The sequence below is a fragment of the Hylobates moloch genome, unplaced genomic scaffold, assembly GCF_009828535.3.
Source record: "Hylobates moloch isolate HMO894 unplaced genomic scaffold, HMol_V3 SCAFFOLD_18, whole genome shotgun sequence".
Lineage (NCBI taxonomy): Eukaryota > Metazoa > Chordata > Mammalia > Primates > Hylobatidae > Hylobates > Hylobates moloch.
The window spans coordinates 44,642,211-44,665,697 of record NW_026652293.1 but is presented as its reverse complement, the minus strand read 5'-3'; the positions used below and the strand labels follow the sequence as shown (position 1 = coordinate 44,665,697).

The following is a 23,487-nucleotide window of genomic DNA, read 5'->3' as shown; positions in this document are numbered from 1 at the left end:
GAGCTCATTCCAGTTCCTAGAGCACAGCATAACTCTTTCTTGTCTCATGGTCTTTGCACATATTGTTTCTTTTGCTGAGAATATCTGTTCCGCAACTCTTTGCATAGCTGACTTCAGATCATTCTAGTGTCAGCTTAAATATTACTCAGAGTGGCTTCCCTGATCACCTGCCTCTCATTCTAAATTATATACTCTCATTTTACTCTATGCAATTTCTCTTGCAATCTTTATCACAGGATTTGCATATTTGTATATTTGTAACTATATTTTATATATATTTGTTTAATCTCTATTCAGCTAAAATATAATCTTTGTGAGGAATGTTTCTTTTTGTCCATAGTATGTCTTCAGTAAATATTCAAAAATAAATTAATCAGTGAATAGAAGACATTCAGTCAAAATATATCTTCATCCGAACTTAGGGGATGTCCAATTCTACCAGGTAATAATGCCTAAACAATCTCGAAGGAGTAGTTTGTGTTAGATGAAAATAGTTTGGTATTCTAGGATAACAATAGTAACATCAAGCGCAAAGGCCCAGAAGTGTGAGAAAATAAGGCTTAGGAGAGCAGTTCTCAAACTTTTTGATTTTAAAATCTTGTAACTCTTAAAAATTATTGAGGACCTCAAGGGGAATTTTTTAAAATGTAGGTTGTCTCTATCAATATTTACTATATTAGAATTAAAACTGAGAAATTAAGAAAATATGTAATTTATTTAAAAATAACTGTGTTAAATAATACATCTTTCATGAAAAATAACCATATTTTCCAAAAAAAATTGTGAGAAGAATGACTTTATATCAAAGACAGCTAGGTTCTCATACGTTCTTCATTGAATCTGTTGCACTATTTTGTATTAGCTGAAGTGTGGTTCTCATACCTTCTTCATTCAGTCTGTTGCATTAAATTGTATTAGTTGAAGTGTGTAAAGGTCTGACCTCACTCAGATAAGTGGTTAGAAAAGAAAAAAAGCATATTTATTATTATTAACACCACCTTTATCAGAAAGTCTTTAAGTATTGAGAAGCTGTTAAACTCACACAAATAATACAAAGTTTGAAATTTTTGCTTGAAAGCTTGAATTTTATCATTGGCAACAAGTGTTGCTGGTTGTTTTCCTTAAAGCGATGGGCTCGCTTTTTTCATTTTTGAGAAAACGTCGTCCAAATGCCAAGTCTTAATAACCGTGGTTATTCAAGGGTAGTGGGTAATTAACTTGCTCAGGATCACATAGCTAGTAAGTGGCAGAGCTAGGTCTACAGACCAGATCTTTTGATTATATTCTATTATATTGCCCTATGTCTAAATTATCTGGACTTGCCAAACCGTGTCTTACAATAGTGTATTGTGGTGTTTTTCCTAGAGAGCATGAATGGTTTAAACAAGATTTGCCCAGTTACTTATTTCCTGAAGACCCTTCCTATGATGCTAATGTCATTGATGATGAGGCTGTGAAAGAAGTGTGTGAAAAATTTGAATGTACAGAATCAGAAGTAATGAACAGTTTATATAGTGGTGACCCTCAAGACCAGCTTGCAGTGGCTTATCATCTTATCATTGACAATCGGAGAATAATGAACCAAGCCAGTGAGTTCTACCTCGCCTCTAGTCCTCCATCTGGTTCTTTTATGGATGATAGTGCCATGCATATTCCCCCAGGCCTGAAACCTCATCCAGAAAGGATGCCACCTCTTATAGCAGACAGCCCCAAAGCAAGATGTCCATTGGATGCACTGAATACGACTAAGCCCAAATCTTTAGCTGTGAAAAAAGCCAAGTGGCATCTTGGAATCCGAAGTCAGAGCAAACCGTATGACATTATGGCTGAAGTTTACCGAGCTATGAAGCAGCTGGATTTTGAATGGAAGGTAGGAAATTATAATGTAGTAAGATCATTTGTAGAAGCCATTTTTCTATATTATAAGCTGCTCTGAGCTCCTGAGTTGAGTATTAATCCCAACTTTTTCTAGTAATATGCTGTGCACATTAAAAACAAAACAAATAACCTCTATAAGGATGAAAAGTGGTTGATACTGGGAACCAACATATTTTGAATTATAGAAGTGTTCTTGGACAAGAAAAAAGTAATCAACTAGAAATCATCTGAGAAAATAGCTTACCAGTTTCAGCATGCATCATAGCAATGAAAAATCATGAATGTCTTCAAAAATAGTATGTTTTTACTTTCTCTTTTTTTTTAGGGAAGATATTTTTCTTTTTTTTTAGGTGACAGAGGCAGGTGGCTGTAATAACTAGTGGTTAATACAAATTATATCATCAGGACATATTTATTCAGTCAATAAACACTTTTCTCCAAGTTGTGATATTCTCTTTTATTTGGCTAGTGCTTTTAATACTTAGAGTATATTTTCCTTACTCTCAGCCCACAGTTTGCTTTTCTTAAAAATTAGTGCTCAATTTCATTTGTTCTATTTGAATATATGTGTGGGGAGGGGAATTTTTTCTTTTCAGATATGCCTTTCACTCTTGTTCTTTTCTTGAGGATTGTGAACTTTTAAAGGAAGAAAAATGTGCAAACTTACCACATAAATATGCATTTGACATGTTCAAATAAATCAGTCATTTTCATTTTATTATTTATACATGAAATGAATATTTTCTTAAAATCATTTAAAAAACAGGTCTCTCTGTTTTGGAGCAGTCTTATTTAGTTAAAAAAGAGATGTTAACATTTTTAAAATTCTGTACTGAAACATTTTGAAACTAGTACCACAGATGTTTTGAAAATCCAAAGCAGTGTTGTTTTGTTTTGTTTTGTTTGTTTGTTTTTTTGTTGTTGTTGTTTGTTTGTTTTTGAGACAGGGTCTCACTCTGTTGCCCAGGCTGGAGTGCAGTGGCGCGATCTTGGCTCACTGCAACCCAGGGTCGGGCTATCCACTCACCTCAGCCTCCCTAGTAGCTGGGACTACAGGCGCCTGCCACCACACTCGGCTGATTTTTTTTGTATGTTTTTGTAGAGATGGGGTTTCACCATGTTGCCCAGGCTGGTCTCAAGCTCCTGGGCTCAGGCAATCCACCCACCTTGGCCTCCCAAAGTGCTGGAATTACAGGCATGAGCCACTGTGCCTGGTCCTCTTTGTTCCTTCAACTCCATAATCATCCATGAACATGTTCAGGCAGAGACTGGACAACCAAATTAGAATTGATGTTTTAGAGTTGATGCTTATCTAGAGTGAAAGCTAGACCCTATGTAATCTCTGGGTTCTCTGTAAGTTTTTCTTTTATCTTTCACTTTTTTCTTCAGTACCCCAAATTTATTCAAGTAGCTTTTCCTTTAAATCTTAATTGCCATACAGTACTGCTAGTGGGGATTAAATAAATGCTAAAGTAAACTACTGGTAATATAAAAAAATTATTCGATATTCCTTTCCTACCTCACCCCTATTAATTACTTGTTTTGACTTTTTTTTTCATAAAAAGGTAGATATTTTGTAGTTTATTATTTTTATTGATTTTTCACTTTAGGTAGTGAATGCATACCATCTTCGTGTAAGAAGAAAAAATCCAGTGACTGGCAATTACGTGAAAATGAGCTTACAACTTTACCTGGTTGATAACAGGAGCTATCTTTTGGACTTTAAAAGCATTGATGGTAAGGAAGCTATGCATGCATGAGCTCTGAGAAGATAAAACTTGGCCCTAGTTGACCAGATGTTAAAATCATCTTGAAGACATCCGGTGGGTAGGTCCTGCACTGGTTTTTAAGCAATCTAGACTTAACCAAAATGTAAGTGGAGTGAAAAGGATGAAAGACATGTTGAATACCTCTTACCTGGCGTCTTTCCACAAGAAGTATCTCCGTGGTATAAAAGAATCATTTGAAGTGTTGGCCTTGGAGCACAAGTAAGGAACAACAGGGAAGCAGGTTTTACTTTTTAAAATTAACTGACTTGTCAGATTCTTTGTCACATTTCTCCATTCATATTTTATTAGTTAGTATTGTAGTGTCTAAACTTTCCCCTTCATCACCTTTCCTCATCCTGGGTGGCCAGGTGACCAGATAGGTCTCCATTGGGATTTGGGTTGGATTTACGTACCCATGGCAGTCAAGGAGCCAAAGACTTCAGGGAAAATTGTCATGTCCAAGAACTTAGTGTGTGCCAAGAATTAAACTTGGGTAAACCAAATCCAATTATTCATTTCAGAGGCCCAAGTGGGATAAAACCAGAATAAACCAAGGGTCAGGTGCTGGATGGAACAAGAATGGAACTGAGTTTAGAGTTAGGGAAGTCGTTTTAAACAAAGCATTTAAATTTTACTCTTGAGCTACCATCAACTATGTATGGTAGTGTTTATATGGATCCCAGACCTCTTTCATCAAAATTACATGTTGTTGTTATTAAAACACAGATCCCTGGGAACCACTCCAGACCTATCAAATCAGAATTTCTGGAGATTGGTCCTGGGAATCGTAGAATCTGCAGTTTTAACAAGATTTCTCTCACTTTGCCCCCCACCTCCCCAAGGCAATATATGATGGTAACTTTTATTTTTACCTTAATGATTTTTTTTGTTGATATGTTAGAAAAAAATAAGTTGTCAAGGATATGCTTTCTTCACATACAGAGATATCAATTTGATTCCAATATCAGTGCCGAATACTCCGATTTGAGAAGGACTTGAGGCCACATTTTGACTGTGTGCCAGTGTTGTGATTGGTAGCGATGTTTGTAATGATTGTTGGAAGAAAGAGGACTGTGCTTCTACAACACTGAAACATGACATTCATTATTAAGTTGCCCTTGCTCAGATGTGTTTACTTAATATTCTGAATATCATAAATTCATAGGAAGGGCTTGGGCATATATACTTTCCATATAAATTGCTCTTCTTTGGTCCATTTCAGATGAAGTAGTGGAGCAGAGGTCTGGTTCCTCAACACCTCAGCGTTCCTGTTCTGCTGCTGGCTTACACAGACCAAGATCAAGTTTTGATTCCACAACTGCAGAGAGCCATTCACTTTCTGGCTCTCTCACTGGCTCTTTGACCGGTAGCACATTGTCTTCAGTTTCACCTCGCCTGGGCAGTCACACCATGGATTTTTTTGAAATGTGTGCCAGTCTGATTACTACTTTAGCCCGTTGATCTGTCTCTCTTTCTGTTATTGCACTATGAAAATCAGATATATTCTTTAAATTTTTATCTTACTTTTGGATAATATCCACTGCAATACTAACTGAGAGACATGAATTATTTCCAGGGGACACACAATGCTATTGAAATTACTGAAAACAAAATATCTGACATCTTATTTACTTGTAGAAATCTGTAATTCTATTGTGCCTGTGATAAATTCACATAGGCAATATCTTTAATAGGTTAATATCGATGAAGATTTTTTAATTACAACAATGAGTTCACTACAGATGATTAACACACCACACTGGTGAACCATCTCAATGTAAGGGTGGTTTGGCAACATCTCCTTGCTTTACTGTTTGGTGTAGGTAAATCCAGTTTACTTGCTAAATTTCAGTAGGCTTTATGCTGTGTTTATGCCCCCAATTTATTTTAACAAAAGAAGATTAAAAAGTAAAAGAACCACGAGTAAGATATTATTTAAATGTTGAAATCTTAAAAACCTGCCTCCAAGATTTCAGAAGCCAAGTTTTTCTAACAGTATTTGTACAAATACTGCCTCGTGTATTCAACAGAAGGACTGTGGTCATGTAACAGGTAACCACAATTTTCAGGTTTCTTAAAAACAGCTGAAACTAACTCAGGATTTTTATCTTGAGATTTCCCTGAATAATAAGAGCCTTCAAGTTTCAAATTAATATTGGAACATCTGGAATTGCAACAACTTTTGTCTTTTACATAAACTTATGTCATTTAAAAAATGTCTTGAAAATCTACCTTTCTCAAATTCTTTTTGGCTCTATTTATTTTTGCATTTCACCAACAGTGATAAAATAGTTAAAATGAAACAAAGCAAAGTACCAACAGTCCCTTAAATGAGAATCCTTATCTTTGATCTTTATTTTGTGTGTTAGGTGTTAGAGTCCTGGTGCAGGTCATAATGCTCATTCTTCATTGGAAGCCACTGGCTTCACCCCACCTAACCTAGTCACTATTGTCTTTGTTCATTGTTTGATCCTCAGTGGTTGATTGATATAGCTTTGAATCTTTTCTAGTCCAAGTTTGAAAACACTGTTCTGGCCCTAAGGGCTGGCTATGACCTTCACTGTTGAACCTGATAGGGCAGGGAAGCTTTGAACATCAAGAAAAAATTTTTATCTTAAATATATATATATATATATTCACACACCAGTGCTTTTAAGCAAAAACCAGTTTTTTGTTTGTTTGTTTTGCTTTGTGCAGGTTTTTTTTTAAGATTAAAAAAACACAAACTATAGCAGGGTAGATAATAGTTTATTGATTATATTTTGTTTTAGTAAAAGTATTTAATTTTAAATTCTGTGTAATTTATCTAATTTGTATTTATTCATTTGTTATTTTTATGTTGTAATTAACACTTATTTACCTGGATTACCCTAAAAAACATTAAGCTCTTGAAAACAAAAAAATGACATTACCTTGACAGGCTTCTCTTTGCCAAAAGTAATGTATGTTCTATCAAGAAGCAAATGAGAATGTTAGACTCAGTTTCTCCTGTGTTAGTGGAAAACAAGTGTGTCTATCTTTAAATATTCTTTGAATCAGGAGTTTGCGTTGTGTCACATCATATGGCTTTGCAGATCTTTTAAAAACTGGTGTTAAATAACTTATAAGTCCAACTTCTTAATATCAAAATAAAAGAATCGTTCACCAATTTGGGAAAGAGGGCGGGTTGCAATTTGAGATAGTTTAAGGTTTAATTATTGAAAGACTGCCATCTTGTGGCACCAAAGGGTAATTTTTACGTGATTATTTGTATAGTGATAAGCAGTCCTGCTGTGTTAGCCTGGTGTATTATAGATATGGCATAGTTTTGGGTTCTTTAAATGGGTACATGCCTGTTTTGGGAAAAAACAGGGCCACCTCATAATATTTGCCTGATTATGAATGGAGTTATCTTAGAAATAAGGAACTAATCAGATTACTTAACCCCAATGACAAAATCCACAAAAATTTTGAAGGCAGAGAAACAGAAGGAATCCAGTGGTGTTTTAGCTCCATTAGTCTAATAGGTCAGATATTAAAAAGTTGTTCATATCAAAATTACCTTATATGGATGATTGTTTTTTGAGAGTTAATTATTTACTGTTTTCTAATTCTTGCCAGTATTTATGAACAGCTGTAGTTTGATATTTACCTACTGAATTTTAGGAGAACTAATGGTCACAGTTAGGGTTCTTTTATGTGTATGTTTTTAAAACAGCTATTTTGTGAATCTAGGTGGTTGGTTTTTAGAGCGAAGATTTCAGGAGACGCAGTCCAGCACAATTAGAGCTAGAACATTGTTACAGCAGGCTTTTAGTTGCTCATGGGCAGATAGAGGGAAAGAATCAGTTGTTAGCCCCAAATTTCCACAATTCAGTCTTGCAAACTCTGGATGTGGTAGGTAGATGTGGGCTAAGAATAATTTCCTCCAGTTAAGACTCGGGAGAAGAGCTTCTATTATTAGGTTATAGATAAGGCCTTAGTTATATCATGGAAATGGACTCCATGTAGTTCTAGAACAGCATTTCCCAAAGTATATCCTGTGAGATGCTCCACAGAAAAAAAGATTGCATGGACTAAGTTTGAAAAATGTTGCATGCTACTCTTCCCCTCGAAGATGACAGTGGATGTCAGCATTAAAGACTTTGACAGGTCTTACTGTGAAAAAAAGAAAGCCATATAACTTTGTTGAACTTTGCCCAAATTAATTTTTCATTTTAAAAAACTCAATATCCCATGAAAAAAGGCAAATTTGGGAAATACATTTTTTAAGAAAATATTGTCCCAGAATGACATAATTAGGGTAGTTAATAATTAACACTTCCTTTTCTCTTACTGGTTGTTGAGAGAATCTGATTGAAAATCAGAATCATTTTGTTTTAACTTGCAGATGTGTTCATCATGAGTGAATGCTGGATTAAATAGAATTTTCTATGTCTGCAACTTGTTTCATGACACCTTGGTTTTCTTAATCATCTTGTGTTATTATTTGAGTGCAACATTATTTTTATGGATGGGTGACTGAAAAACCTGAAACAAGATTACTTGTTAAAAAAAAAAAGTCTAAGAGACTAGTGAGTCATGCTTATGGCTCTGTGGGTAATGAATCAGTGTCACTGATTCTTACTTTTAAAATGTGTAGTCAGTGAACATTTTCTAAATACTTTTTTTTGGGATACCATATGAAGATCTAATTCCTTATATTTCAGTGTAGGAACAGCTACCTTCTCAAATAGAATATGCAGGGAGGGAAGTAGGCAAACCATTTACAAGTTGGGTTTTTGTTTTGATTAACCTTTTAAGAGACACTTTTGTAATCTCTAGTGTTTACATTCCTTTATACTAGCTATCTATAAAGAGAATCCCGGAGGCTAAATTAATTAGAAATAATTGTATTTCTATGTCAGGGTATTGGCTATATGTGGCACAAACAATTCTCCATTTTCTGCAAATGGGTTTTTCAGGACAGTTTTATAATTCTGGGTTTGCTTTTTCTTATTCCCTGGCCAGTTTGTACTCAGGGAATACAAATTGATTTTTACTGTTAAATGAGACATAGTTTAGAAAATAATCATAAACAACTATTATAGATTTTTGATCTGTTTGGATTTATCTGTAGCATCGAATAATGTGCAGTGTACTGAGTTAATGTAGGCACCTCACTTTACGTTTATAAAATATAAAAACCTGGAACATGCCTGCCACAGACACCACTTTGTCTATTCACTGGTTAATAATTTACATCCTATTAATGGTTGTAAAAGCTCAGTATCTAAATGCTAGACATGTTCACAGTTTTGTCTGTTTTTGTTTGTTTTTAAAGACCCAAACCTTTTCAATCTTGAATTTATTTACTTGGTTCTCCTGTGTCACCCTGTGGCTTTTTAAATAGGGAATGTAATTTATTTTAATAGTAGTTCTCAAAGACTCTATTAAAAACTCTGGACGAGGGATATGTGCAATCTATTGGTAAGTCACATCCTATGTTTGGCCTCATTTTTATAACTCCTAAAATGAGAAAGGTAGATTTTAACACTTCTAAGGTACCTTTGAGCTTTAAAGTTCTTTTCTGCTTTTCCATACGATTTGTGTTAGTGTTCACTTTTTATATATTTAGAGTTTTTATACAAGTGTGAATGTTTCTGTTTTGATTTGGTGAGGCATGTCAAAGGTATATACTTGAATATTTTTCTAAATACAGCTGCCAGAGGAATGCAAATGGCAAAAATCATCCAGAAAACCAAACACGGTGAAACATCATATCCATTTGGCATGAAGCAAAGCATTACAAATTTGGAGTGATGAAAGTGTTCCATATATTTTTTATAGTGATTTTTTGATATAGAGACCCTTCATATCGTTTACTTACTATTACAATAACTTTGAGAGGTAACCAGAGAAAGCATTTTTGCCATTTCCAGATGAGGAAGCAGGACCAGAAAGCTCTTCATAAAGCTTTAACACCATACAGGTATCCAGCAGTGATCAATTGCTCTTTATAGGAAACCACCTTTCCTCTGGGGAAGAACAGTCTGAATTAATAAAACATCAGAGTGGTTGAGTAATAAAAATAAACACAGATGTATTGCTTTCAAGTCTTAGAGTGACATAAAGTAGTCTTAAATAAATAGTTCTTAGTTTATTTTAACCAGTTGATTGTACTAACGAAATATAATTACCTGAAGTATTTATGATTAGCATATTGGTTTTTATAAGTATTTCTAAGTTATTGAGGGTGCTTAAAAATACTGAAGAAACTTTAAAACATGATTCTTCTTATAATTTTATGTGATTCTTACAGCACAATCATTTTTGAAAAAGGAAAACTAGGCCGGGCGTGGTGGCTCATGCCTATAATCCCAGCACTTTAGGAGGCCAAGGTGGGTGGATCACCCGAGTTCAGGAGTTCGAGACCAGTCTGGCCAACATGGTGAAACCTCGTCTCTACTAAAAATACAAAAATTATCTGGTGTGGTGACAGGCTGCTTGTAATCCCAGCTACTCGAGAGGCTGAGGCACAGGAATCTCTTGAACCTGGGAGGCAGAGGTTGCAATAAACCAAGATCATGCCACTGCATGCCAGCCTGGGCAACAGCACAAGACTCTGTCTCAAAAAAAAAAAAAAAAAAAAAAGGAAAAAGAAAACTAGCCCCAGTCCCTGTCTAAATTGTTATAGTTTTTGACTATTATCTGAATTAGTCTTATCCAAATTTCATATGCAGATTGATAATTTTTCATTTTGTATGTATATTACATGATATAACTATTTTCATAGAATATATTTCTAATTTACAAACACTGAATTATTATTAGCTTGATAGAGTTTCTCCCAAACCTTATAAAACTTTGAAATGTACTTATGTTTGAGCTTTAAAAATTATAAAAACTTCATTTAAACAAGTTGCTGGCATCCTTACTAGCCTTTCCACCTGTAATTATGATGCATTTGATGCCACTGAACAGTAACAGCACAAAGAACAGGTCGCACAGTCTAGACTGGATTGAGTTTTAATTAAACTTCTTCAGCCATAGCCTGATAAGAATCAGGCTGGGTCTAGAAGAGTTATCAGACTGTAGGCCTGTGTTAATTTTGCAAGCTAATGTGAATGTTTACTGCCAGCCTTGCATAGCAATGCCAGTTTGCAGTTGTGACTATGTATGTGACTTTTGGTAAAAATGGTTTATATCTAAAGTAGTTTAGATTTTATGGAAGTGGCTCTTGATTGTTTGGACAAGCAGGGTAGGTAAATTTCAATTATGTTTAAAGAGTAATTAAATCCTAGAATAGAGCACTCTCCAGAAAAAAAATGAAAAAAGAATTTGGAGAATATCCTGGCATGAAAACTTTTTTGAATAGTACATAGAATTTTGACAAGGTTCATACAGTGCATACAGTGTGACCTTTTTTGAGGTGGGCAAGGAGGGTTGCTACTTTGTATTGATTTAAAATTTCAAGGAGGAACAAAAACATTCTAGCCAAGGAGAATTGCATTGTTAATTTTTTTCTACTAATTTAAACGTGTATTTTTCACAGTTACACATTTCTTTAAAATAAGTTTTGCTACCAAAAATGGCCATTTTTCTAGACAGATAACATTTTCCTAAAGTGGAAAAGAGATCCACTGTTCTAAACAAAACAAAACAAAACAAAACAAAACACTAAATTGTGCCTTCTCCCTTAAATTATAAGAAGAGTAATACTAAAAACTTGTTTAAACTATATTTTCTTGTTTTCTAATCCCTCTCAGTTCTCCTTAGATCTGCCTCCTACAAATGATCATGTTGTTTGCATCTGCCTGATTGAGTGCCCTTGGTCAAACCTCTCACTGTCACTATCAGAAGTTGTTCACTAAATGTGTTTTCCTACTTCTTTCATGTTGATTGACTTTATAAGTCACCTTGGTAAACATAACATTTGGCTACCTTCTCATGCTCTAAAAATGAATGCAATGAATGACAGTTTTTATATTTTAACCCTTTAAAAAGTTTGTCAAGGAAACAACTCAGAGCTAAGAATAAAATCTAACTTGGAATCAGTTTCTTCCTTTGGCTGCTGAAGCAGCAGCAAGTCACATAACCTCATTTAGTTTTTCCATTTACAAAATGTGGATAATAAGCTACCTCACAGATGTGTGTGAGCAACTGTTTGAAAGCCCTTGTTTAAATACAGGGTTTATATCCCCACATTCAGTGTAAATTCCTTTTTTAAAAAAAATAAGTATCTTTGATACTGATAGGATGAGTATCTTGATTTTTAGGTAAGATCACAGTTTCACAAATTGTGGTAGTGTTAGGTGACATTTAATATTTCTTGAGACCTCAAGTATTCAAATATCAAACTTGTCCTGTGTTGTAACAAATACTCAGAATCTCTTAAAATGTTGGCTGAAGCTGCCTTAATGTACCAAAATACAGCTCTCAAGACTTCACAAATATCTGTGATTGTACAATGTTTTGAACATTTAATGTAAAGTTGTTATAGAACTGTGAACTCTAAGGGTAGTACCTTTATTGTTTTAGGAAGAATGGTTGTGTTCTTTGTCATGTGTGCTTAAATGTACAGTGGATTTTGAGTGCAACAAATAAAACTGAAAATTAACAGTCATTTGGTTGTGTCATGACAATCATAATATAGGATATAATATTTACTTTTTTTCAAAAACATCCTGCATTCATTCATTCTTAGCCTACCTTTGAAAAAGAAAAGAAAATCCATAGGTTGATACATTGACCCGTTGGAGTATTTCATTATATATTTATTGAAAATTTTTTTTAATTGTTGAAGTTGGGACCACTTTTTGTAATTGGTTTCAAGAAAAAAACAGACTTCCAGTGCTTTTCTTTTCAAATAAACTCCGATTCAAATTTCAGTTTTGTTTGTTATATACTTTTTGTGAGTGTTAAATGATATGGGAAGGATTTGTCTTTCAGTAACCATATGGAAAAGATGTCTTCGTGAATTACCTAGCATTTCATAGTTACAGATTCTTCCTAATTAATGTTTGCACTGTATGAAACTCATAGGTAACAAACACAAAAGAGAAAAGCAGCCTATCTGATTGCTTATAAGCTTTTTTCGCAAAATCAAATTAAAGTCTCTGATTCATTTGAAAGCCATTTTTGTTTCTGCTCCATCATTATGCTGGTATTCTGCATGCCAACTAATAGTTACAGGAAAGTTATTAGTGGAAAAGATTGCCTATATTCATTGGCGATTTCACTCCATCTTTTTTCATTTTTGTCATCTTAGTTGTACATTACAGTTTTTAACTTGAGCTATTGCATTGGCTTTCTACTGTTGCTGTAACAAATTACTACAAACTTAACAACTTAAAATACAAATTATCTTATTGTTCTATATGTCAGAAATCCAGCAGGCTTAGCTGGTTTTTCTGCCTCAAGTCACACAAGCTGAAAACCAAAGCATTGATAGGGCTGGGCTGTGGAGGAGAGTCTGTTTCCAGTTGCATTGAGTTGTTGGCAGAATTTCGTTCCATGCTGCTGTAGGATTGAGGTCCTCGTTGCCTTTTTGGCTATTGGCTAGGAATCATTTAAAGCTTCTAGAGGCCATCATCATTCCTTGGCCCATGGCTCCCTTCATCTTCAAAACCAGCAACAAGTGGCTTATGGTTTGGATCTCTTCTTCCTCCTCTTCAACTACATGTTTCTGACTTGCTGAGACTGACTTTACTGCCTTCCTTTTCAAATTTTAAGGGCTTATGTGATTAAGTTGGGCCCACCTGGACTATGTGCTTTTTGAAAAACATACTTTAGCCCTCATGAAAAAGAAAAATGCAAGCATATTAAAATCAGGATATACAGGTAAAGTTTTCAATTTGCTTTTTCTAAACTTGAAGGAAAAGAATGGATTTGTTTTTATTAGTGAAAATATTTTTTATTTCCTAAATTGCATAGATAATAGATGCTTCCTATAGGAAATTTGAGAAGTGAAGGAAATTTAAAGAATCTGAGAAAAATCTCACCCATAATAAGCAGCCACTTCTTAGTTTTATTATTGTATGTTCATATTTTTCCTCTTCCATTTGTTCCCCCTAGAATATACCTTTTAAAAGTTTTGAAGATTTGCAGGAGAAGGCCTGGTCAAGAAGGTTGCTATGACATCTTAGAAGAGTGAGTATATCACAGAGAAACTCAGAAGTGGGAAGGGAGGTCTTGGGACATCTTAAGGTTGCTGGAGGGCCTGGCCTATCTATCAATGGGTTTATGAGTAGGCCAGTGTTAAGTCTCTGTTACAGTAAAGTGCTTTATTATGCTGCCTTTTATCTGATGATGCCATTATCTTTACTATATTTTTATACAAAATTGACAATAAAAGGTAAACTTAGTCTTTCCATTGAAGCTTTATGCTCAGTTAGGGTTTTTAGGAGACAGATGACATCTGCTTAGAATATCACTGAAGTCTCAGTTATGGTGTTTATATTTTGAAACCTTGCAGATTAATAATGTGAGAAATATAGTTTTGATGCTTTGATTCCAAGAATGGAGGAAATGTGGCTGATATTAATGAAGTAGAAACATAACTGCATTAAGTATGGATAGAAAGGATAGAAAAACCATCATGTTTTCTAAAAACCTATACCATATCAATAAATAATATTTAGGTACTAGTTTATATTAGACAAAATAGTTTATACTTTAGTATATGCTATTTAATAGGCTTTTAATCCTGAACTGTCTATGCAAAAACATTACTTAACAGCCATTCTTTCAAGTCTTACAATTTGAATTTTAAAAATGTATTTTTGTTTTCAGCGTCTTCCAACTTTAGAAAAAGCCAGGTACAAAAATGACACCACTTACACAGTAGTGTGTATTCAGGATTTTAGACTACTTTTATATTATTACATTATAGCATAACAACTACCCTGTGAAGTAGACAAGATGAGAGTTATTAGCTCTGTTTTTTCTTATTATTATTATTTATCATTTTTTAGACGGAGTCTCACTCTGTCACCGAGCCTGGAGTACAGTGGCATGATTTCAGCTCACTGCAACCTCTGCCTCCCAGGTTCAAGCGATTCTCCTGTCTCAGCCTCCTGAGTAGCTGGAATTACAGGCATGCACTAGCACACCTAGCTAATTGTTGTATTTTTAGTAGAGACAGGGTTTCATCATATCGGCCAGGCTGGTATCCAACTCCTGACCTCAAGTGATCCGCCCACCTCAGCCTCCCAAAGTACTGGGATTACAGGCGGGAGCCACCGTGCCCGGCCTAGGCCTGTTTTAATAATGAGAAAATTGAGATGCAAAGAGCTGAGTCAAATTAGAACAAGGGGCCATGTAACGAGGTGGAAAGTGCAGGGGACAAACCTATCTGAATTCAAATTTAGTCCCACTGTCACTCCAAGATTTAAAAGGCTTAATGGCTTGGTGAAGTGGCAAGAGTGATGTATGGTATATGATTCTCTGTTGGACAGGATTACTGCATGGCATGAAAGATTTCTGCTCAACATAGTCATATACTCTTCTTGCCCACAGACCATACTTAGCCTTGTCTTCTGCAATGCCTACTCTAACAATTATTGTCCTGGAGAGCAGGAGAGGGCTGCAATTGCCTCTCACTGGGTGGTAGATTTAGTTCAGGGGGTCCAGAGTTTGGTCTCTAGTCTAAGCAGAAATATATTTCCAATCTTTGGTACCAGCCTTAATTTCATCTCCCAGAAAAGAAGTCTCAAAGCCATTCCCTAATTCTCCTTCTTTCTCACCGCTACATCTAATTAGTTATCAAGACATTCTGTTTTACCTCTGTAATACCTCTAATGGGGCTCCTGTGCCATATATTTCAGTTGCTGCTGTCTTAAGCTGTAATGCCCTTTTGCCTAGAATATTGCAAAAACAATTCATCTCTTCTCTATTATCCATATTGGTGATTGCTTGCCATCCCCCAAATATCTGGCATTTTCTTCCTGTCCCCCAAATAACTGGCATTTTCTTCCTGCTTAACCCTTAAATGACTCCTTACTCTTTAAAGGAAAAGGTACAAGTGAAGTCTGTCACATTCTAGCCCCACCTTACCCCATTCCAAACAGCTCTTGCCATTTCCCACTGGACATTCTACGCTCCATTTACTTTGAATTTCTTCATAATCAATCATCAGACAGAGCATGGATCTTCCATCTCTGTTCCTTGTCTAATAAACAAACATATTTAAAGATGAAGCTTCAGTGTTACCTTCTCTGTAAAATATTTTTTAATCCTTTAGCTGTTCCATTCATATCTTGTTTAATTATGTTATTTGTAATAATCTCTGCAGATTTCCTTCTCTAAACTCTGAACTTTTTGAATATCTTTGATTCCTGTCTTTTAGAATAAGCTTGGCCTTTATTGACAAATGTCATTTGGAACATGAAAAGGAAGATAAAAGAACCTAGAAGCTTAAAAAAAAATGGCCTCAATATAAAGAACAAGGCCATGGAAACAAATTCCATCACACTTGTGAAGGCCAGAATAACCCTGCTTAAAGAACTGAGTGAAATTCTCCAGTTTTTCAGTGCTGAAAAAGCCACTTGAAAATTTGAAACTGTTAAATGCATATGTAGAATTTATTTCTCTTATTGACATGCAGTGCACCTCATTTAAAAAACAGAATAGATGTTACAGCTCAGCTTTTAAATTTTTATTTAATTCCATATAAATGAAAGTACATATGAATGCTATTATTTGAATAGTTATTTGAGCATAGACAAAATAATGACAATTGTTCTTATTTTGGACAAAAAGATGTTTTAAAGCAATACAGCATATATATTATTTTGTTAAGTACATTTGGGCACTTCTTAAAATGATGGGTGAATTTAGGAATAAATTATTTTTTGGCAAACTGTTCCCAAAAGAAACAAATGTGGAACAGTATTCATATGAGTTTATTTTTGTGATAAAGTAAAAGGACATTTATACTTTTTTTAAAGACTGAGCCATAATTAAGATTATACCTTAAACTTGAGTATTTAAAAGACCTTGGTTACACTGTTTACTGTTCAGAATTAAATTATACCAAGTTTGAATGCACAACATCTAGAAATTACAAACACTCATGTACTAATATTAGAAGCAAACTAACCATCTGCACAACTGACTAGGTGCCATAAGGCATGATTTCTAACTTTGGATATGGCTCATTAAATAAGTGCTCAAATGCTAACACATACTGTTTCACATTCTCTTGAACTGGCAGTGAAGTAGATACTGAAATAGACATTGAAAGATAACCTTTTAGGAGTAAAACCAACATCTAAATGTTGAGGATTTGTTTTTATTTTTCTCTTTTAAGTTCAGAACGAAAGTTTCCTCAGATTCCACCATCTCAAAATTTTGACATGTAAACTGAAACTGATGTAATGCAGTACTAGGCTCTTAGGACTAGTTCTCCCTTGTGCAGTCCATAGCATTTGATCTTGATCTTTCTAAGGTGACCAACTTTGATGCCTGAGAAAAAAGAAAAATATGCAAACATTTTAAAATATAGGACAATGAAACAGTTGAGTGGGAGATTTCTAGGGAATTTCTGATCTAGTTTAATATGTTTGTGTTCTTTTAAAATGTTTATAAAGCTGTGTAGAGAAGTTTGATAGCATACTCAGGAGAGACAATAATAAACTCTCTTCCAACATAATCCTTATAGAATAGGGCACTGCATGTCTAATTTTTAAAATTTATCTGAATTTCAATAAATTCAGTAGTCTTCTCTTGAGACTAATGTATACAACAATGTTTTAGGAACTCATGATTTAAAGTATAAAATCAAACAGCTTACTTGAAATCTAGATGTTCAATGAGCACATATCCATCTATAGAAACAAAAATCACTGTTAATTTGAAAGTTATAGAGAAAATGCTTTTTAAAAAGCATTTTAAGATTTTTTAAAAACAATGAAATGTTATGAAAGATAAGCAAATATACTTACATTTGCCTTTAGAATTACGACATATCACTAGATTTTGTTCGGTGGTATCAATGACTTCCAATTCTTCTCCAGGACTTATTGGCAAATCAAATGTTCCATTTCTTGAATTATTGGAACAGGCCACTGCTGTGTTGATGACAATAATGTCTTTGTCGTACTGAAATGAGAAATTACTAATCAGAGCATCCTTGCATAGTTATTTTTCATAACAAAATTAATGGAGGATATAATATAGTAACTTCAAAATAAACTCAAGATACTATTGACTAGTTAAATAACACATATGGGAAGAGAAGATAGGAAAGTATACAGTTAAAGGAAAGTCGTTTAAGAAAATAATAGTAAAATGGTGCAATCTCACATTTGTTTGGTATGATTATACTTTCAAAATGTTTTCAAACCATTATTATTTTTTTCTCTCAAATTTTTTTAAAATTATTCTTTTTAGGTATGGGGTACATGTGCAGGATGTGCAGGTTTGTTACATAGGTAAATGTGTGCCATAGTGGTTTACTGCACCTATCAACCCATCACCTAGATATTAAGCCCAGCATGCATTAGCCATCCTTTCTAATGCTCTCCCTCCCCGCACCCTATCCCTGGACAGACCCCAGTGTTTGCACAACCGTTATTTAATTGTACTAGAATGAGCCCTGCTGGACGAGTTGTAACATAGGTATGAATTAAGCACCATGGATGGTAGTTAACTGTTCCATTACTAAAACCTCTGTGTAGTGCCTTAAAGCTTATAATATTCTTACATACCTATCATTTCTAGATGACACTCTTTCCATGCTTTTTCTCTGTGTTATTTTAAAGTAGTGGGAATTGGCTGTATCCAGTTGGGGGCAATTCCCAGTCTCCTTTTGTATTCACAGGCAGGCAGGCATTTTGTTAGAAACTCCTGAGAAATTCAATTCCTGACCTTGGGAATCTTTTCCTGACAAACTGACCTATACATCTGCAGCACATCACTTTCTAATGCACTGAAATCTGTTGACCACAAATAAATAGTTCCAGAATACACAGCTTAGATTACAGGTACCTACTTCTCCAAATTAGTGTGACCAAATATCTCCTTTTGCCCAGGATATTGTCTGTTTATAACTAATGTATCTATCTATCTATAGCTGTTTATTATTATGATTAAGAGTGCCTCCTTCCACTCTTAGAAGTGTCCTGTGTTCAGATCATAAATTACAAGATCAACCTATACCAAGTGACATCAGAAATACAAGATAGATTTTTCCTTTACTTAACAAAGTAATCGCTTCCTTACTGACTTTTTTATCCTTTACAGGCCATTGCTCACTGTGAATTCATAGTGATTTCTTAAAATACAAAGCTAATTAGGTCACCCTTCTATTTATAAAGTTCTAAAAACTCCTTTTTGCTTTCAGGATGAGATCCACACTGCTTAGCTTGACATTCGGGGTCCTTTGCATACTGTCATTCCCTATCCCTCTATCTTTGTCCCCTTTACTGAAGCTGCATCAAGCTACATGACAATCCTTGAATACATGCTGTTTACTTGAAATACTCTTCTTTCTCTTAACCACTTCACATGAGGGCTGTTATGACTGCCATATATAATTTACTGTCTTAACTGTACTTTATATCTATTCCTATTATAGAATTTAATAACATACTGTCTTATCAAATGAAAATAGTAGACAGTCTTATTCATCTTTGTACCCTCAGTGCCTTGCACAAATGAGTTATCCAATGTTTTATGATTTGAGCTGGATAAAAATTATTGAAATGACCTATCAAGGAAACCCACTACAGGTAATAAGAATGGAATTATGCACATATACAGGAAATGGAATATCTTTCCCACATGAAACAATCAAAAACACAGAGAGGTAAAAAAGGATTGGATGGAATATAAGGGTCTTTTCAATCAGTAATTGCCTCACTGTTGTTTTTGAATTAATCAAATAACATCAGGGTTGTAGTAGATAATAACATATCACAATTTCTAGATATAGTAACCCCAGTCAGCTTTGGTTCAAACAGGAATTATCAGTGATTATGAGAGATTTGTGTACATTCCTATTTTAGTTCATCTAAAAAATATTTTACGCATGTTTACAAAATGCTAAGCAGCCTTATTCTGCTCTGCACATGGATACAAACATAAATAAAATAACCTTTGTCCTCTAGGAGCTCATAGTTTAATATGATGAACATGTGATTCCAATTATATTAATGTGTGATAAGCTAGAGATTGCTCAAGTACATAGGTAAACGGAAGAAGAGTAATTTATTTAATTAGAAGATTTGGGCAAGTCTTCCTGGAGAAGAGGAGATTCCTCGGCTGGGGCTTGATAAATGAACAAGAACTAGTCAGATGGAGAAAAGTGCAAAGGTGTATCAGATAGTTGGAACAGACCAAGGAAGCACTTAGAGGGATGAAATAGCAAGACAAAGATAGATAGAGGTGGAGGTTCACTCAAGGGACAGAACTATGAGCAGTTTGTTGCCAAAGCAGAAAGTGCAAGGCAAAGAGTGGCAAGAGATAAAGCCAGGAAGATACACAAAGGTCAAGACATAAAGAGCTTTCTATGCCATGTTAAGAAGCCTAAACTTTAACCATTTTGCAAGGGGGAATTTTTGAAAAATTTTAGGCAGCGTAGTGACTATGAGGAGGATGCACACTTTGTCTCTCTCAATCCAGTGTCTAGCACATGGAAGGTGCTCAGTATGTTTCATAGTTAATAATCCTCACTTTGACAATATTTGAAATCAGGAAAGTTTGAGCTTTAGAATAATGAAAAAATGTCCCATGGACTCTTAATAACAGAATAAGAAGGCAGAGCGCTTCGGATGCTGCATCATTCATTTGTTCATTTTGTTACTCATTTGCTTGTTTATTTAGGCATTCATTTACCAAACACTATGCTTACAGTTTTATGTCAGGCCCTGGGGAACAAACTTGAATGAGACAGGGTTTCTTTCTCAAAAAGGACTCAAGAGATTAATTAGCTCAAGATTCACACACACACACACACACACACACACACACACACACACACACCACACACCTACACACACACAATGCTTTAATACAACTAATCAGTGTTATAAAAGACATGTGTAAAATAGATATATAAAATGTGCTGAAGGAATAACTTAACCTGGACGAGTTAGGGAGGAGTGGGTGACATTTGAACAGAGCCTTCAAGAACAACTTAGCAGTTTTTCCAGGAAGAAGGAATAGCATGTACAGACATAACAATATAGAAATGTATCAGGCAAAAATAGGAATGAAATGCTGGCTTTTTGTGTCAAAGATCATGTCTGTATCTCAGAGAGGCAGAGGCACAGCATACTTACAGATTTTTTTTTTTTAATGAAAGCTCCTAGCTGTTAATATTGCTAATTTTTACCTTCAGAAGAGAACGTACCTTAAACCTTTCTCTAAATAGTTTTTCTTCTCTTTTCATTCTGTTCTTTTCTAAGTTTTGCTTCTTGGTTTTGAAGAAATTTCTAGGAGAGAAACTAGCAAGAAATGTGCAGATAGGGTAAAACGTACTATAATAAAACTCTTAAGTTTCTGAGTCTACAAAGTCACTTCATTTCAGGATAAATTCAGGTATAATTTTTTGTGTGCATAATTTTATATAAAATAATAGACAAAGTCATGCATCTGTGTTTGTGTATATGTACACACGCCTGTGTAGGTTCATAATACAAATACACACACATATTTCCATTAGAGCAAACTGTCAAACAACTGATCAGGGTAATACCAATTGCTTTTCCCCACAATTAAAAAAATATTTTTGATGCCAATATAATAACTTGGAATAAACTCACATTAGTTAAACAAATGAAGGTAAACAAGAAACTTATCTGAATGAGACTTAGAGATATAACTTTTTTTTATGTTTAGGAAATTTATAAATGTTCCCATTCACCTTCAGACTATTTAATGGAAACCAGTAAAAATAAGTAAGCAGCTTACTTTGTGTGGATTTCTAAGTTGTTAAACCTAATTGGGGATCACAAGTCTACATGGTTCAATCAAAGAGCTCTCCAGTTTGCTGAATGATTTGGAGGATGAATACCATTAAGAAAATAAAGAAAGATGCCATAAAACATGTGCAAGAATTTCAGCACATAAAAGTAAATAACCCTACAGAAGAAGCTGATTATATTTAGTCCGCCCTGTTGCTCTTCACGTGAGATTTGGTTCTTCTTTTTAGCAGTTTAATGTATTGACAGAAGTAAAAAAGTCAACCAAGTCCTGTCAGTTTTTTTCCAAAGTGTCTCCTACATTTGTTTATTTCCAACATTACAGCCACTGCCATATTTCGGATTATCACTACTTATTGCCTGAGATGCCATCTTCGTCTTACCTCTCCTTCCTCAAATTCATTGGCATACCTGCCTACAGAGTCATTTTTCTAAAATTTAGTTACGTCACTCTCTTGCTTAAAACCTTTCAATTTCTCTCTATTGCCAATAGGATAAAGTCTAAATTAATTAGCATTTTATAATCTGGCCCAATCATCTTTCCAGCTTCATCAGCTGCCCATTTCCCTACACATTACAATGTTTACTTGGGTCATCTTAGAAAGTGGGCTATCCTTTTCATGCTGTTATACCTGGGATACTGCTATGGTTTGGATATTTGACTCCCCCAAACTTCATGTTGACATTTGGTCCTTAATGTTGGAGGTGGGGCCTAATGGGAGTTGTTTGGGTCATGGGGTTGTCACCCTCATGAATGGCTTGCTGCCGTCCTCTTGGTAATGAGTGTGTTACCACTCTCATAGTTTCCTGGAGCCTGGCATCTCATTTGTTAAAATGAGCCTGGCACCTCACTTGTCTCTCTCGCTTCCTTTCTAGCCATGTGATCTCTGCACATTCTTCTTCACCTTCTGCCATGAGTAGAAGCAGCCTGAGGCCTTCACCAGAAGCAGATGCCAATGTCATGCTTCTTGTATAGTCTATAGAACCATGAACTAAATAAACCTCTTTTCTTTATAAATTACCCAGCCTCAGATATTCCTTTCTAGCAACACAAACAGACTAAGACAGATACCCTTGCCCAACTTCTCTTTAAACTTGCCATCATCTTTGATTGACAAAAGAATAATAAAAGGGTTGAACTAATATAGAAAGCATTTCTTACTTACTGGTGGAATACATTATGGTAGAAATCATTTAAAAAAGATCAAAGAGCACATAGAAATTGATACAGAAATAACTAGCCTTACAGTAATGTTTTCTAATTTACTTGGTTCAGAATAAAAGTATACTGTTATATCACTCTGTTGTAAAAAAAATTAAAAGGCACTGGAAAAATTGTTTCCTAAGAAGACTTATTTGTAGTTATCAACATACTAAAAAGCTTTTTGGGGGACAGATAAAAAATGTTACTAATAGTTCCTCTCTTGGAATTCTGTTTTGTTATGCTGTACAAATGTATGTAAAAGTATGAAGTTTAAGATAGAAAGTTGCTTTTCTAGTCTGTTAATACATCTTTCCAGCCTGAGAAAAATAAATTACATCAAGTCTAAACTTAAAGAAAATAAACTTATGAGAAGGGCCATCCAATGCCATCCTCTGAGCCTCAGACACTAATGTCTGGTTTCCTTTGGTGCACCCCAGTAGGACTTTTCTAACAGGTTTCCCGGTGCAGACAGACTACACAATGTCCACATGTCAGTGACTATTTAGACAAATATTTCCCCAAGTCATTTGTTGAGAAAGTACCTCATATCCTGCCCCATGTCCTAGCAATTGAGAAGATGGGATCAGAGAGTAGTAAGAAACTACCTGCCTCAGTAAAAACATCCTCTCACAACCACTTGGGAAATTTAATTATATGAATGCAGGTTAGATCTTGACTCAGTAAAACATTTTCTTTTAAAATTCTAACACTAATTATAGTCATAACTAGAATTATATTTTAGGGAAATCAA

At 34.8% G+C, this 23,487-nt stretch overlaps 2 protein-coding genes across 4 annotated transcripts in view; one reads left to right on the top strand and one right to left on the bottom strand.

Annotated features, from left to right (window-relative positions):
* Positions 1 to 12,741, top strand: part of PRKAA2 (protein kinase AMP-activated catalytic subunit alpha 2) — a 78,491-nt gene extending 65,750 nt beyond the window's left edge. The window contains exons 7-9 of one of the 3 annotated variants that reach the window (XM_032137736.2): positions 1,366 to 1,870; positions 3,489 to 3,615; positions 4,870 to 12,741. In XM_032137736.2, coding sequence (XP_031993627.1) covers positions 1,366 to 1,870; positions 3,489 to 3,615; positions 4,870 to 5,108 — 871 coding nt within the window. In that variant the 3' untranslated portion in view covers positions 5,109 to 12,741. Of the gene's footprint in view, positions 1 to 340; positions 398 to 1,365; positions 1,871 to 3,488; positions 3,616 to 4,869 lie in introns of those variants that run through there. The other 2 variants (XM_058430722.1, XM_058430723.1) reach the window with 2 other exon arrangements.
* A 3,419-nt stretch (positions 12,742 to 16,160) lies between these two features.
* The window catches only part of FYB2 (FYN binding protein 2), a 96,391-nt gene continuing 89,064 nt past the window's right edge, over positions 16,161 to 23,487 (bottom strand). The window contains exons 17-20 of the mRNA XM_032137735.2: positions 20,962 to 21,055; positions 17,552 to 17,708; positions 17,401 to 17,434; positions 16,161 to 17,072 (exon numbers count right to left, since the gene is read on the bottom strand). Of these exons, the coding sequence (XP_031993626.1) occupies positions 17,051 to 17,072; positions 17,401 to 17,434; positions 17,552 to 17,708; positions 20,962 to 21,055 (307 nt within the window). The 3' untranslated portion in view covers positions 16,161 to 17,050. The remainder of the gene's footprint in view (positions 17,073 to 17,400; positions 17,435 to 17,551; positions 17,709 to 20,961; positions 21,056 to 23,487) is intronic.